The sequence below is a fragment of the Trachurus trachurus genome (genome assembly GCF_905171665.1).
Source record: "Trachurus trachurus genome assembly, chromosome: 12".
Lineage (NCBI taxonomy): Eukaryota > Metazoa > Chordata > Actinopteri > Carangiformes > Carangidae > Trachurus > Trachurus trachurus.
Window position 1 is genome coordinate 14,072,440 of NC_139908.1, and position 14,723 is coordinate 14,087,162.

The window sequence follows — 14,723 nt, forward strand, 5'->3', positions numbered from 1 at the left end:
ACATAAACAGCAGTGACATGATTTGAGGAAGTTAGGCATGTCAATAAGTGTAATACAAATATGACACGTAGTATAAAAGTGTATGAGAAATATGTATCTGTATGCTATTATGTATTAATTAGTGTGCTATGAGTTCCTATTAAGTGTACAACTGTAAATGTAAATATATGGACGGAACGTGTTTGTCTATCAGGTGTTTTTCAGGTCATTTATCTGTTTAATGCTCATTTAGTTTCTCCTGCTCAGTACTGATAACAAGCCATGGTCCAGGTGACATTTGGGATAGTGTTTGTGTAAAACGTCCTGAGTTCAGGTAGAGCCAGAAGCCGACTGTCCGTCTGGTTTGATCCTTTGCCTTTTCAACTCTCAGGGAGAAGTGTTTGCCATGAGACCACAAGGCCAACTTCTCTCCCATGTAGCACCGCTTCTTGTTGTTGCTAATCAGGCCGTGCCATCGATAAACCAAACCGGTCACGCGGTTGCTGGTTATACAGGTACTGCAGCGGTGAAGGTGATCGAGGAGGATGTTGGGTTTCCTTCTCTAGTTTGCTTTGTCAGCACCACACCGAAGGAAGATGGAAGAGTTCAGCCCCAGGTCGCCGTGTTCCGAGGTAACAACAGTGTTAAAGGCAAAGATGTAACTGAGAAAGACCAGGATTTTGGAGCAAGGATAACATTAGAAAGTTGTCAGACAGGTAGGGGTTGTGTTTTTTTTGTGTGTGGGAGAGGTTGAACGCTTGGTGAGAACTGGCACAAGCTGGTTGCCACATGATTTTAGGACATGCCCTGGGATGCCCTTGTGGGCTGTATGCCGTTCTGGATTCACTCAACAGCCTCCTCACGTCATGCTCGGTGCTGGTGAGCATGCATGCCCTCTGTAGCAGGATCACCATTCCTGCTGTTTTGGGGGGCTGGCGGTGGTTGGGATTAGCCTCCAAATGAGCATAAAATGCATTTAGCTTGCCCGCCGCAGAGACGTCGGCGTCTGCTGTGGGGAGGGGTTTCCCCTTGTAATCCGTAACAGTCTGCATACTCCACCACAGACGTCTGGTGTCGGACTGCTCACACCGGGCTTCCATCTTCCCTTTGTGCTTCCTCTTGGCTTCCTCCTCGGCATTACGTATGTTTTGCAGGAAGCCGCCTATAACGCTCCATGTCTCCGGTTGTCAGCCCCGTGTTGTGGGAAGCAGTGTGCGCTGTAACAGCCAGGCGGGTGGAGCGATCCGCCCACAGCTTCTGGTTGGGAACAGCTCTCACTGTGGTGGTGGGTACAGTCTGAGCATAGAGCTTCCATGCACAGATTGATGTCAGCATCACGCCATCATCTTTCAGGGCGGCCTGCAGCGTGGCCTCTGATTGGACAGTTCAATACCTCACCAACTCTTCTGGTTCTTCCATCCTCAACCTTTGTTTATAGGTTGTGCTGGTGTGGAAAAGGCTTTATATGAGTCTTTGCAGCTGTGATTCAAGGTCCCTTTTCCCCCCCCGGTGCAACAAGTGATGTGTTGGAAAAAGTCTGGTTAAATTTTTTTTACATTTTTTTTTTAGGTTTGCTTTGTTAGAGTCCCCCGTGATGATCAGCGCAGCTTTTGGATTAGCTGCCTGAAACGAGCAGATGTCCTTGTAGAGAACTGTGAGGGCTGTATCGGTGTTGGCCTGTGGTAGGAAGATAAACATTGACAAATATAGCGGAGGTGAATTCCCTCGGAAGATAAAAGGACCAATCCTTTAGAGCCAGGTATTCATTTGAAACACATGTGGCTGCTCCGAGAGATTAAATTCAACAGGTGCTCATACTCATGCGAGACATCTCTGTTGATTGGCTGTTTTTTCTTTTCTTTTTCCCCGTCGCTTCGAACTATTGATCTCTGCGGTGCTGTGCACGACTTGACTGAAAAATGTGTCCTCGTACTACGGGTACTCTGAGGACCAGATTAGGGACCAACACAGACACGCCAGGCACTGCCATGAATGAAATGCTGCTCGGTCAGCCTGGAAAGAGAGAGAGAGAGAGAGAGAGAGAGAGAGAGAGAGAGAGAGAGAGAGAGAGAGAGAGAGGAGAACTCTCCATCTCTCCCTCATCCTTGAGAGAGGGAGCCTTGCTGTCAATCTCTCTCTCTCCCTCTCTCTCCTCTCCCCCTCTAGTGGCAGTTAGGAAGCCCTGTGGAGTCCCGCTAAGCCTCTCAATAGCTGCCCTGCCTCCCACCTCGAGGCCCATTCACTTCTAATGAGGTGCTCAAGTGTCTGTGGCTTAACATGAGGGTCAACACCACAGAAATGGGCCCTTTTTTTTTTTTTTTTTTTACAGCGCTAGCTCCAGCCACTCTGGAAAATGCTAAAGTGATTAATGATATTATGCTCTTATATTTTAATTTAATCTGTTAGTGTTTCATTTTAATGTGCATCAGTTAAAATGCTTGTCAGACAAAGTCGTCATGAATATTCACAATCTTTTCCTGGGCCTTGCCTTCATAGTTACAGCATGATTCAGAATATTTCCATATATTAAACTTTCTGGTGGCTCTCTAAAATCAACAACCATTTCCTTTTTATTTTTTATTTTATTTTACCATGGCACTGTAATAAGTTCCGTGCATGTTTCAGTGCCACTAGCTGCTTGACACTTGACACGTTATTTTGACAGCTGCAGACACACAGAATGAGTGGGCATCAAAGGAAGCATCACTTGACTCCACCTGAGCAACACTCAAAATATCAAGGTCCCAAACAGAGGTCTCACGCACTCGAGACGGCGTTGAAGACAACAAACAAAAAGCCACTTTAGCCGCTGTTCTCTCCCACTTTACAAATGCTTCTTCTTCTGGAATGATGAGTCAAAGATGTTTTGTTTTTTTCTCTTCTTGTTTTTGATGGACTGTCAGCGACCTCCCCTGATGTGGTGCGAACTGAATACAGGTGTGGTTACGTTGGCTATACACTGCCAGAGAAAATAATGGGAGTCCACCTTCCTTTAATTACATGGATACATTATGAACAGGCACGGGCAGAGTTCAGTGTCAAGTTGATGTCATGGCTGGTGAGAGGGAGAAGAAACAACTCACGAAAAGGTAGAAGTGAGAAGAAAAGTGGAGGAGGTGTGTTTGTATGTGGAGAAGTGAAGGTTTAAGGTCGCTTTTCGCTTTTGATGTTATTTAATCATTTCCAGCTGTATGGTTTTTGATTCAGCGCCACTGTTTTTGCTCCGGTAATTGTGTGTTCATTCATCCCTATGTTTAACTCCACAGCTATCTTTGACACTTAGTTTAGTCCTCCTCTCCTCTCCTCTCCTCTCCTCTCCTCTCCTCTCCTCTCCTCTCCTCTCCTCTCCTCTCCTCTCCCTTCTCTCCTCTCCTCCATTTAATCCCCTTATGGCCCATTTACAGTATCCGACAATAACATCCATCCAGGGTCACATGATTATATTACAGATGAAGCACAAAAGCATAAAATCCAGGTATTATAGGACCCAACATGCATGGGTGATGCAGTCATGGAAAGCACCACTGGAGTCACTTAGAAACATCTGGTGACATAAATAGCAAACTATAAATACAAGTCGTTCTCACCACATTCAGCAATGTAAACAGAAATAAACAGCTGCTGCTAATTCCTGTGTATTTAGACAAACAATATCCACTCTGATAGAGAGCAGTTGATGGTGACTTCTAAAGAAAAATTCAGGAAAAGAGTTTTATAGTTTATTCAGCCTGAAGTCTGAGACCAATGCAACTCGGAATGTGAAGGGAATACACTTTACTATAATGATGCAACAGAACAGACTCCTGGTGTCTTTGAATACACAATTCTCTTAGAGAGTCACTATAAGTCATTCTTTATGATATCCAATTCATGCAAAAGACATAATGTAAAAAAGGCAAAAACAAACAGTAATACCAACTGCAATGTAATATATCTTATAAAATCTGCTTCTTGCTTTCAGCAAAATGACTAATGCAAGATGCAAGGTTGAAGTCAACACCAGAATATAAATATAAATATTTCAGTGTTTTGCTAAGCAAGCATATTTTCTGCCTTGGTTTGTATCAATTTAATATTGTTCAGCAGAGAAATGGATGCTCACAGAGTTTACTCTGATTTAATCTTTTTTTTGTTTTGTTATGTTTTGATTTTTCTTTTTACTTTTAATTCTGTGCTGAAATCCAAGAAGCTAATTGTGATTATATGAGACCGCAGAGACAAAGTGTGTTTTCATGACAATGTGTGTAAAACAGTTCAGACACCACGTCCCATTCATTTATTTATTTCCCACTGACTTATGGGAAAACACTTGGCACTTAGCACTTAGCATCCATCCATCCGCAGCATGCCAAACATCAAAAGATTTGTGTGTTGCATGTGTGTGTGAGTGTATGTGTATGTGTGTTGGGTTGAATGAGCTAAGTGACTGTCAAATTACGTAAGGGTGTGGGATAATTCTGTTGGCTTTTCTCTGCACAGTTGGCTCTTTTTTGATTGTCAGCATTGGCACAGGGCCAAAAAAACAACACACACACACACACATCCTCCTTTTACTTTCACCGTCATACAGAACCCGTTTTTATCTCCTATCTGTCATGACTTCCCTGCTATCTTTATTCCTCACTGTCCCTTTATATCCTTCTCTCTTTTCTCTCTCTCATACCAACTATTCCCTCTTGCTGCTCTCTTTATGACTGCCCCTCTACACGCGCACACAACCCAAACCTCTAAACACACATTCACACACATTATAGCAGGTTATATTAGAGAATAATCTCATTCTGCTCTTCATGTTGGTATAATAGCTCCAGCTAGATCCTCTCCAGTCACTCTAATTACACCATTGACTCTGTATTAATACTGTAAACATCCTGTAAATTATAAATTACACTGTCAGCATGCCCTTACTAATGACAATCTCTGGAATCACGCACGGTATCACTTCGCATCGGCACAGGGCTGAGTGGCTGATCTGCTAAATAAAGCAGCTTATGTGTCATTTCTGTTTACTGAATTAAAAATAAATGAAAAATAGTTTGTAGAAATTCAGAGGGAAAAAAATGTGTTTAATCTCGAACAAGTGTAACACTACAAATTAAATTTCAACATAGGCCGCCCTAGAGTGATGTGTGCTGCCTTGCTTGTTGACTTGATGAGAATTTTTTTTTAGCTGTAAGCGACTGGTGTTTTCTAGTGTTAACATGGTGGTGCAACATTGTGGATGGAGTGATTCCACTTGTGTTGTTCAATCATTTATTTTTCCTTCCTATTTCCTGCATGGCCATGACAACCACCCCACACACCCCCTGCCTTAAGGGAGTGTGTTAAATGTGCAGCTTTGTCTGTGAAATAGATCCCTGTTTGCACATGGAGAGTCTGACCCCGCAGAGAATTACACCTACTGGTCACTTTATACCTCTATCTTTGTGCCTCTTTTCTTCTCTATCTCCTCTTAATCTTGTTGTTTAACACAAACTGACACATATACAGTAACACTCACGCTTTATGTTTTCACTTCTTGTTTGCACCTCTGCGTCCTTGCCTCCTCCTCCTCCTCTTCAGTATTCCTCGTGCATGCCAGCAGAGGTGCTCCAGGCTCCGAATATTCACACCAGGTCATCGCTGGAGGCAGTGCGACATGCTGTGAAGCAATAATAGCAGAGCCCATGTGAATAAACCACAATCTGTGGTACTTAAATTTGTAACATGTTACATTCTGTGCATATGTCTGCAAATTTCGATTTGTTCTGCAAACCTCAGCTGCGTGCACAGCCAGTTTTCTACGACATGTGCTCTCTCACAGTTCCTGTTTGTGCTTAATTCATACTTTTTTTTTTCTCCTTTTTAAATTCAAATTCCCCTATCGTCAGAGCCAGCGATAGAAAACAAAAGTGCTGTGAATTCTGTGTGCGAAGCAGTAATGAGGGGAAGTTGTGTAAGGGAATATTGAGAGCTGCTGTGTTGACATGGCCTGGGTCGGTGCCAGCCACCCATTCTTACCCTCCACTTTGACCTCAGCTCGGGAGAGAGGTGGGGCTTTTCTGGCTGCAACTCGACTCCTCTGGTCCAAGTAGTGCTGTCGGGGTGTGGGGTGGGTGGGGGTGCGGGAGATGAACAAAAACATGTAGGTAGACAGAATATGCACAAGGACAGTTACTTAACAAATACTTACTATAACCGGGGTATAATAACGTAGTTGCTTTTGTGTGCTCGTGTTTATATTAACACATACACTCGTGGCACAACACTCACACCCTGCTCTTGCTTTTCTGCCTGACTCACTCCCACAACTATGCAAGCAACTCCATCTCAGTCACCTAATTGATTCCAGATTTCTCCCTCATCCCTTCAGTTTTTCTCTGAACCTCCTCCTCCTCCTCCTTCACCTCCTTTCCGCTGTCACTGCTGCCCCTTGTTCTGTCCATCTGTCTGTCCTCCTCAGGTCTCAATGCCTGCCATGTGTGCGTTGAGCTTGTTCGCCATTACATAGCCACATGTACTCAAGAAAGTGTGCAATGCATATTAACAGGTTCCTTTTTTGGTTATTTCCTCATCCTAATTCCTTTCAGATAATAAACCTGGTTCAGTCTTGATCATCTTTTTTCTCACCATCATCTGTCGTTATCGAAATATAGCACTGGTGAGATGATTAGATTTGAGAGCAAGTTAACATTAGGGTGCCTGCAGTGTTTATAGCTGAGGGAGGACGAGAGGGATTTGATAAGCACACAGCCAGCATTCATGACGTTGACCAGAAGTTGTAAATCTAACCTGTTTTGAGATGAAATAAAAGCAATAGGCGACACTGTGCTTCCAGTTTAGAGGTTATACAAATTTGTAATCTGTTAAATTCAAAAGCCCACAGAGCTTCCTGTTTACTGCCCTGTGAGTTTTTTTTTTCTTTTTACAGAGCATCGCTGGTGTATTTAGAGGCATGGTGGGCGCTCCGTTGTGTTGAGCTGAGAGGTGTCACTGAAAAAAATTTTAGGAAATGGTGTCACTAGAGCATGAGAACGTGTGGGCGACTGTCACACGGACAGGGGCAGATGGTGCAGGGTGTTCGCTGCTTAATGATCTGAAGAGCAGATAAGAAAAAGGTTAGAAAAGTCAGCGCTCTATTGTAAACCCCAAGAATTTCACGCACCGTGTTCCAACAACTATATTACCCCTGTGTGTTTAAAGCACACAGTAAAGGCTTTGAATAGTGCAATGGTTGAACTGAATTTTACAAGCGCACACATTGGTATTCACAACGTAAACTGTACGACCAATAGCCTAGGGTTGTTTAAATGCACAGTATTTACATACGGGTGGATAAAAGGCTCAGTCAGATGCCGTGTCCTTACACTGCCAGTGTCAGATGTTTAATTGACCTTGCCTGATCTTGTAAGTTGTTCTTGTGTGTGGAGGCAATATCTCATGTCAGCAGGTTTGATGCCCATGTGACTGAAATGGGTAATAGCAAACCACCTTGGCCCTGCAGAGTAAATCTTTTCCATGATGTGCCATGGCGTTTTTCTTTCTACTTAAACTCCACAGTATTTTCTACAGCCATAGTGGGCTTCAGCAAAGAATTAAGTGCTGTTCCAGAGCACAAAACTCACACTGTTATGTAAGACTGTCATGCTGCTTCAAATTGATGCTCAAGAGAAATTGAACAAATGGGGTAGCTATACGTAAAAGCCACTTTGATCTCTTAATCGTTCAAGAATTAGCAAGGCCGGGGATATAGACGGGAGTGTGTAATAGCTTCCATGGAAATGCATGTCTGATGACAAACAAGCTTATTTTTCAGCACAGATGTGGGAAGCATCCATATTCAGTTATGGTAGCAATTACTGAGTAATGAAGCCTTGCTTCACCCCAGTAGATAATAATCAGAGTACAGTTTGGATTTAATCAGGAATTGAAGTTGAGACTGTTGCTAACATGGGAAAAGTACATAAACTGGTCAACCATGGTATGATGTGAGTAATCAGCTGCATGGAGCACAGGTCAGGGAGCTCTCTCTGCCCAGCCCTCAAACTAGCTCAAATTAGCTGCATTTAGGAAAGGTGATGCTAAAGGTGTTAGCATTTCAGTCTCTCTGTAACACTGCATGCATGCGTGTTTAAAGCCTCATTAGCACTTGATGTGAATCCAGTTCCATTGTAGGAATTGGATTAGCTTTGTATATTTTAATAAGGAGCATTCAGATGGAAAAGTATTACAATGTTTATTAGTTAAAGCAGCAGAGATGAGGCTCCACTAACATGACGGAGCTTTATTAGGTGCGTGGGGATAGGGATTCCTCCAGTGTATAGACGGATGTGTTGGGGGAGTACAGTGTAAAAGTAGGTTAAACTAGCTCTAACAGATGGACTGACAGGTTGACATTGATATACTGTATAAAGAGCAGATTCCCATAGTCAGCTGGCTGAAGGCGTGCAGACGGAGCATTGTGGGCCACATGTGGTGACGTAAGAATCAGTGAAAGACAGGAAATGTAGTGAGATCGCTCTCTCTCTCTCTCTCTCTCTCTCTCTCGTTGACAAATGAAAGCTCTTTTGACGAGAAAGATTCAATAAAAGCCGGACTTAAAAGTTTATGAACTACAAAGTTCAGGAACTGCAAAAGATTCGTCATGCTCATGTTTACCCACCACACCTCAAACTAAAGCTACGGCCAAATTGGAAGCAGGAATGGATGTGAAGTTCCTGACTAATAAGCTTCTTAGAAAAGTTTTCCTAACATCCTGATTTGAAAAACTTCCCTGAAACTTCCTACATGCTTAAATGGTTTTTGTTCCCTTTCTCTCCATGAATGAACTTCAGATAAACAGTACTACCTGTTTTCTGGCCAAGCTGCATTAACTCTGGCTCAGTGCCAGGGCAACACAGTATATTATTGCCGTATTAACAGCCAACACAAAGACAGTGGAGTGCTGTTATTATATATGTAAAGGCCATAAGTAGCCCCCTTTATTGGCTCCTTGTGTCTCCCTCCGCACTTGTCTTTTTGTTATTCTAATGTTCGTGTGAGCGTTAAATGAGAAACTGGCCTTGTTAGAAGTTTGCCTGGTGTAGCCAACCTGACCGCTCCACATCACACTGTTCATGGTGGGATTTTCCGTCTTTATATTTAGAGAATGCAACTGAGTCATGAGATACAAAAAGTCAAAATTATCCACAGCTGAGGGAGTAAAACTCGGCTACAGTGTCCCAGACTGCTGCCTAAATGTGCAGATCAATAAATGAATATAAAAACAATACTAAACCTTTTCTTTAAGGCCTGGCGAGTAAAATGTATAATGCACTGCAGCATTAAATCAAAAATAACATAAATGCAGGGTTTGATAGCATCAGTGATCAATATCAATGACTCAACAGTTACTTTTCTTTGTGCTGATCTAAACCCCACTGCTCGGCCTGTTCTCTGTTTTTAAATCAGTCAGCGTTCATTTTCTTGTGGGGCATCTTTAGACCTCAATTCAGCATTTTAGGCTGCTCATAAACCACCAACACACTCGTATAGAAATGCAGCAGGAGTTTTACACAATACCATAATTACAGGTGTGTGTTTGTCAAGTGTCCACACCCCAGTATAATTTTTTTTTTTTTTATTATTATCGTCATGTTTCAGAAACTGTCTCATAGAGTGATTGTTAATTGTTATTAACAGTTATTGTTAGTCATCTAATGAATCTGAGACTCAAAATGTAACATTTTGAAATCAAGATGATGCTCTCATGGTTATCTATATATTAATTTTGCCCTTAACTCCCACTTCTATGGACACACAAACACAATGGGGGACACATCGTCATCATCCATGTCTGTGTCTCTCTTTAGTTCTTTTTTGTCCATCTGTGCAGCCTTGTAATAATTCTCCTGCTCTCTCTTATTAGACAAACACACATGCAGCAAACAGAGACCAACCTCTGTTCAGACATGCAGCAGGGCAGCTAATTAGTAAAGTGGCACTGGGGTTTTGTGTGAAGCCACACACACACACACACACACACACACACACACACACACACACACACACACACACACACACACACACACACACACACACACACACACACACACACACATAGACACACACACACATAGACACAGACAATGTTACATGAACACACTCACTGTCCAGTGAGAGCTCATAGCCAGCACGCTGCAAAGACACCACTGGACACCAAGTCTGCTGGTGCTATTGATCCAGGACAAATGAACAAATGAGAGAGAGAGAGACAGGGAGAGAGAGGTAGAAGAACAAGAAGAAGAGGAGGAGGAGGAGGAGGAAGGAAATGTGTTGAGAGGTGTCACTGTGTGCGAGACAGAGTGTTGTCACACCTCAACTCCCGCCTTTCTCTCCCTCTCAGATCAATACCATCTTTGTGTTTGTTAGCACAGCAGCACTGTATAGCGGAGAGCGGGTCACTCCCCCTAGTGGTGTGAGACCGACCGGCACAGTGAGGGGAGGGAAGAGAGGAGGGAGGAAGAGTTGAAAGATGGATGAGAAAATGAGAGAGAGAGGGAGAGAGCGAGAGGGAGACACGAGAGAGGGAAGCAGAGATGGAGGGACAGGGGTTAGACGCAGAGCACGGGAGGGAGAGGTGGAAACACACAGAGTGATAGTGGCGACCCAGTTCCATCACTGCTTGTTTGTGTTTGGGGCGGCGCAGCAGTTAAGAGCATTGTGGCACGGGGGTGAGGTGGGGAGGAGCGGGGGGATGCGTGGAATAAACATGCATTTGTAAGACCATTACCTCACTGTAGACACTTCATGCAGAGTCAGGCACAGGGTTTGCATGTGCACCAAGGCACTTTGGGGGAAACTGCTGCTTACACACACACACACACACACACACACACACACACACACACACACACACACACACACACACACACACACACACACACACACACACACACACACACACACACACACACACACACACTGCAACACGGGTCGTCATGTTTTTGGTTGTTTTGAGAGCGGCTGATGTTCTTCTCACGCTGACATGTTGATGGCATCCAACACGCTGCATTCAGGCACATCTCTACGACTACACTGTGGTATTGGACCAAAAACACACATAAGCTGAGGAGGACATATTTGTCTGTGATATTTCACATTTTTTTTGTTTTCAGATTTTATGCCTGAATGAAATATCAAATCAAATCTGCTTGTCAAATGAGAGCATTTGCTTTGACAGATATGACAGTAAATTGAATATCTTCATGTTCTGAGCTGCTGGTCAGACAAAACAAGCAAACTGGGGACGTCAGACTAAAAGATGAGACAAGTGATTAATTAATAATGAAAACAGTCATTAGATGCAACCCTAAAACAAAATGTTTTTTATACTTATCCAGAGGGAGTCTGGTGTTTTATCACTCAGTCCATTTTACATTCTTTTACTGGAATCAAACATAATATTTTGGTCGACATTGGGCAGAAGATCTTGGTGAAAATAAATTTTAAATGCATCCGTCTCTCTCTCTCTCTCTCTCTTTTTGTTTAATCTTGCAGTTTATCAGTGAAACCTAAAATGATGAGCCTTCAGTTTAATCTAATTGAGACTGAGGTTGATTACATCCAGTTCCTTTAAAATCTTTCAGGCATGATGCAGTTCCCTGTAGCTCAGGCTGTGATGAATGATGGATCATGATGCTTTAAAGCCCTATTGCACTTAGCTGTGCATTTAGTGTCTCCAGCACGCTTCTCCCTTGGGCCATCTGTGTTCTTCCTCTGATTAACTGGCAGTAAAAACTCAAATCGCGGTGGTTACTGACTGACTGTTGGTGAAATGACAGTTTCATGGTGTTTCCTCCAAGTGTATGCCTCTCACATCCCCACAGGGTATCGCTGCTTTAATACATCAGATCATTGTTTTATTTCGCACTCCTTTTTCTATATTTATAACGTTTGTGTGTTGCTATGTGTGTGTGTGTGTGTGTGTCTGCGCGCACTGTGTGTGTGTGTGTGTGTGGATGCCTGACCTTGTTTGCTTGCAAGAGTGATTTGTCACACCTTGTGTTGATATGGTGCAGTGAGCTGGCTCTTTGACAACTACAATATAAACAGGAGCATCTAACGCGCAGTGCATGTTTCCAGGCGTCTTAAGCGTGTGCTGTTCCCACTGTAGGGGCTTTGTAAAACACGTTGTACCTGCTACAGAATCATTAGGAGAGCAAAATGTGGTGGAGAAGATTCCTTCACGTCTGCTCAGGGGCGTGCATGCGGGTGTGTTTTCGTCAACTTTTGGATGGGAGTGTCGGGAGGATGTTGAGGTTGAGGAGTGGGTGACACAGTTTTGGAGTAATAAGGGGTCAGGAGCTGACGGTGGAGCTGGTCATGAGGAGAGTAAATGAAGACGGGTTTGTGGAGGATTGGCAAAATTGGTGTGTGGGGACGGGGATGGGGGGCGGGGGTGTTGGGGAATTTTTAAGAGTGAGAAAGAAAGAGAAAGATATATAGAGACAGTGAGAGCTAATGAGCTGGATTTGCTGGAGACTTGGCATTCTGCTCATGGTGCTCGCTCTATCTCTCTCCTCTGTTGAAGAGCTGGCTAGAGCGAGCTTCCTGTCTGAGCCCTGAAGCAGGAGTAAATGAGGAGGGGGTGGGGGGGGGGACTGGGTGGGTGAGGGAGGAGGAAGGGGCGGCGGTGGTGGTGGTGGTGGTGGAGGGGGGGTGTTGGAAGCAACAGAACAGAGGAAGGAGGAAAAGGAGGAGGAGGGTGAGGGGCGGGAGGGACCAGTGTTGAAATTGAATGCCAGGGCGCCATGTTCTCACCGCCAGCGTTTCCATGGTTACAGGGTAATTCTGGCGAGTAAGGAAATTTCATTCACTGTGGTATGAAGAAGAAGAACATACACATGTACACACACACGCACACACACACACATGCACACACAGGAGGGAATATCAACAAAGCAACCAAGGAGGAGAAAGAAATAAACGCACCCCCCCCCCCCCCCCAAAAAAAAAAAAAAAAAAAAAATCAGGAAAAGAGAGAAACAAGAGAAGGAGGAGAAAGAAGAGGAAGAGAAAACCTCTATTGGGGTTTGTGCCACCCATCCCCCAGGCGATCTGCCTCTGCCTCTGTCTCTCATTCTTTTTTTTTTTTCTTGTGTATTTCTGTGATGCTTGGTTTGTTTGCCACCACCCTATAAGCAAACACAACACCCACCCACAATCCTCCAGTTCTTCCAGCAGCCCTGCAGGTATATGGCAAAGAACAAAGAGAAACACTGTTAACTGGCCACTGTATGTGTGTGTGTGTATGCGTCTCTCTTTTTGGGAGCGGGGCAGTGGGGGTTGGTGACGGGGTGCAGGGGTCAAGGGGTTAAAGAAATCAGGAGGGTGCAGAGTTGTTTCACAACACGTTGGACACACATGTGAAGCGGCCGCTGACATGTCAGCGGCTCGAGCAAAGTGCAGCTGATTTCTTAGATTTCAAGGAGGAGGGAAAAAAAGAAAAAAAAGAAAAGAGTGTCGAGGTATAAAACTCTGCATGCGTGTACAAACCTGAGCGCACAAGCATGTGTGTCAGCCCGCGCAGATACGGGCGCACTTTCGCTCTCCAGCTAACTGGGCTTGACAACTGCATGGGGTTTGACTGGGCTGTCGCTGCAGCCAACCTGACAGCTGTACAGCCAAGCGTCCTCTGCACACACACGCAGACACACACACTCCCACACACACATACGCACATATACGCACTTGCACACATGGCTTCGAGTGTAATTTCTGGTATGATGTGCAGGTTTTCTCATCAGCACATGCAGCATGTTTTGACAGAGTGAGCCATAAACACATGACACTGAATCATGTGTTGTTGTTTAGTGTCTTCGAGCTGGTGTGCGTGTGCAGATGTTTTGCTGTCACCGAAAATCATTCAAACCTCCGTCATTAAGAAGATGAAATATTAAGATTCATAATGTGACGGTCTTGTTTTTGTCTTCCTGTCTTGCAGTGGCTGAGGAGGGACTCTGGGAGTGCGGACTGTCCTACGAGTGCAGGACGCTCCTGTTCAAGGCCATACACAACCTCCTGGAGAGGTAAAAAACCACCGTCGCTCTGCAGACACAAGCTGCACAGAGAGGGTTGCAGTCAGGATGTGAATGACATACATAGAATATGAAAACATGTTACATAACAGGCATAGTTACATCGTGATGTAATGTACAATGTGATACATATTTGATGAAGAATAGAACTCATGATGTCGTGACATTTTGGAGTTTTTTGCACTGAAGTGGAGGTGAAATGTAACAAAATACAATTAATTAAGAAACAAGTGTGAGTGCTTTTCATCTTTGACCACTTTATACGTCAACTTCTCTACACAGAGGGAAATAATTTGTTTTTTCCTTTGCTGCATTTGTGTCAGATTTAATTACTCTACATAAACATGGCAAGTTCATGAACTATAGGGCAGCTGTGAGATATAAAGTAAGTGAAAATCCACATTTAATTACCCCTTCCATGATGTATTAATATAATAACACTGATGGGGACTTTCTGCTCAAGGAGTGCTTTTACTTTTTCTTCTTGAAAAAAAGCACAGATTTTAAGTGCATTTAGTTAATACTTATTAATATTTACTTAATTAATAGTCCAATGTAAGTTGAGTGCAGGCCCTCTACTTGTGCTGGAGTGGTTTTTAGTGCAATATTTATACTTTGGGCTGAGTAAACTATTTGATTATGTTTATAATGTGATTCTCCCCGCCGCTGCTCAAAAGCGATCCATCG

General features: G+C 43.7%; 1 protein-coding gene across 4 annotated transcripts in view; it reads left to right on the top strand.

The window, feature by feature from the left end:
* Positions 1–14,723, top strand: part of LOC310994755 (mediator of RNA polymerase II transcription subunit 13-like) — a 78,180-nt gene that overhangs the window by 33,460 nt on the left and 29,997 nt on the right. For all 4 annotated transcript variants that reach the window (XM_083983557.1, XM_083983558.1, XM_083983559.1 and 1 more), the window contains exon 3: positions 13,943–14,027. In XM_083983557.1, the coding sequence (XP_083839683.1) occupies positions 13,943–14,027 (85 nt within the window). The remainder of the gene's footprint in view (positions 1–13,942; positions 14,028–14,723) is intronic.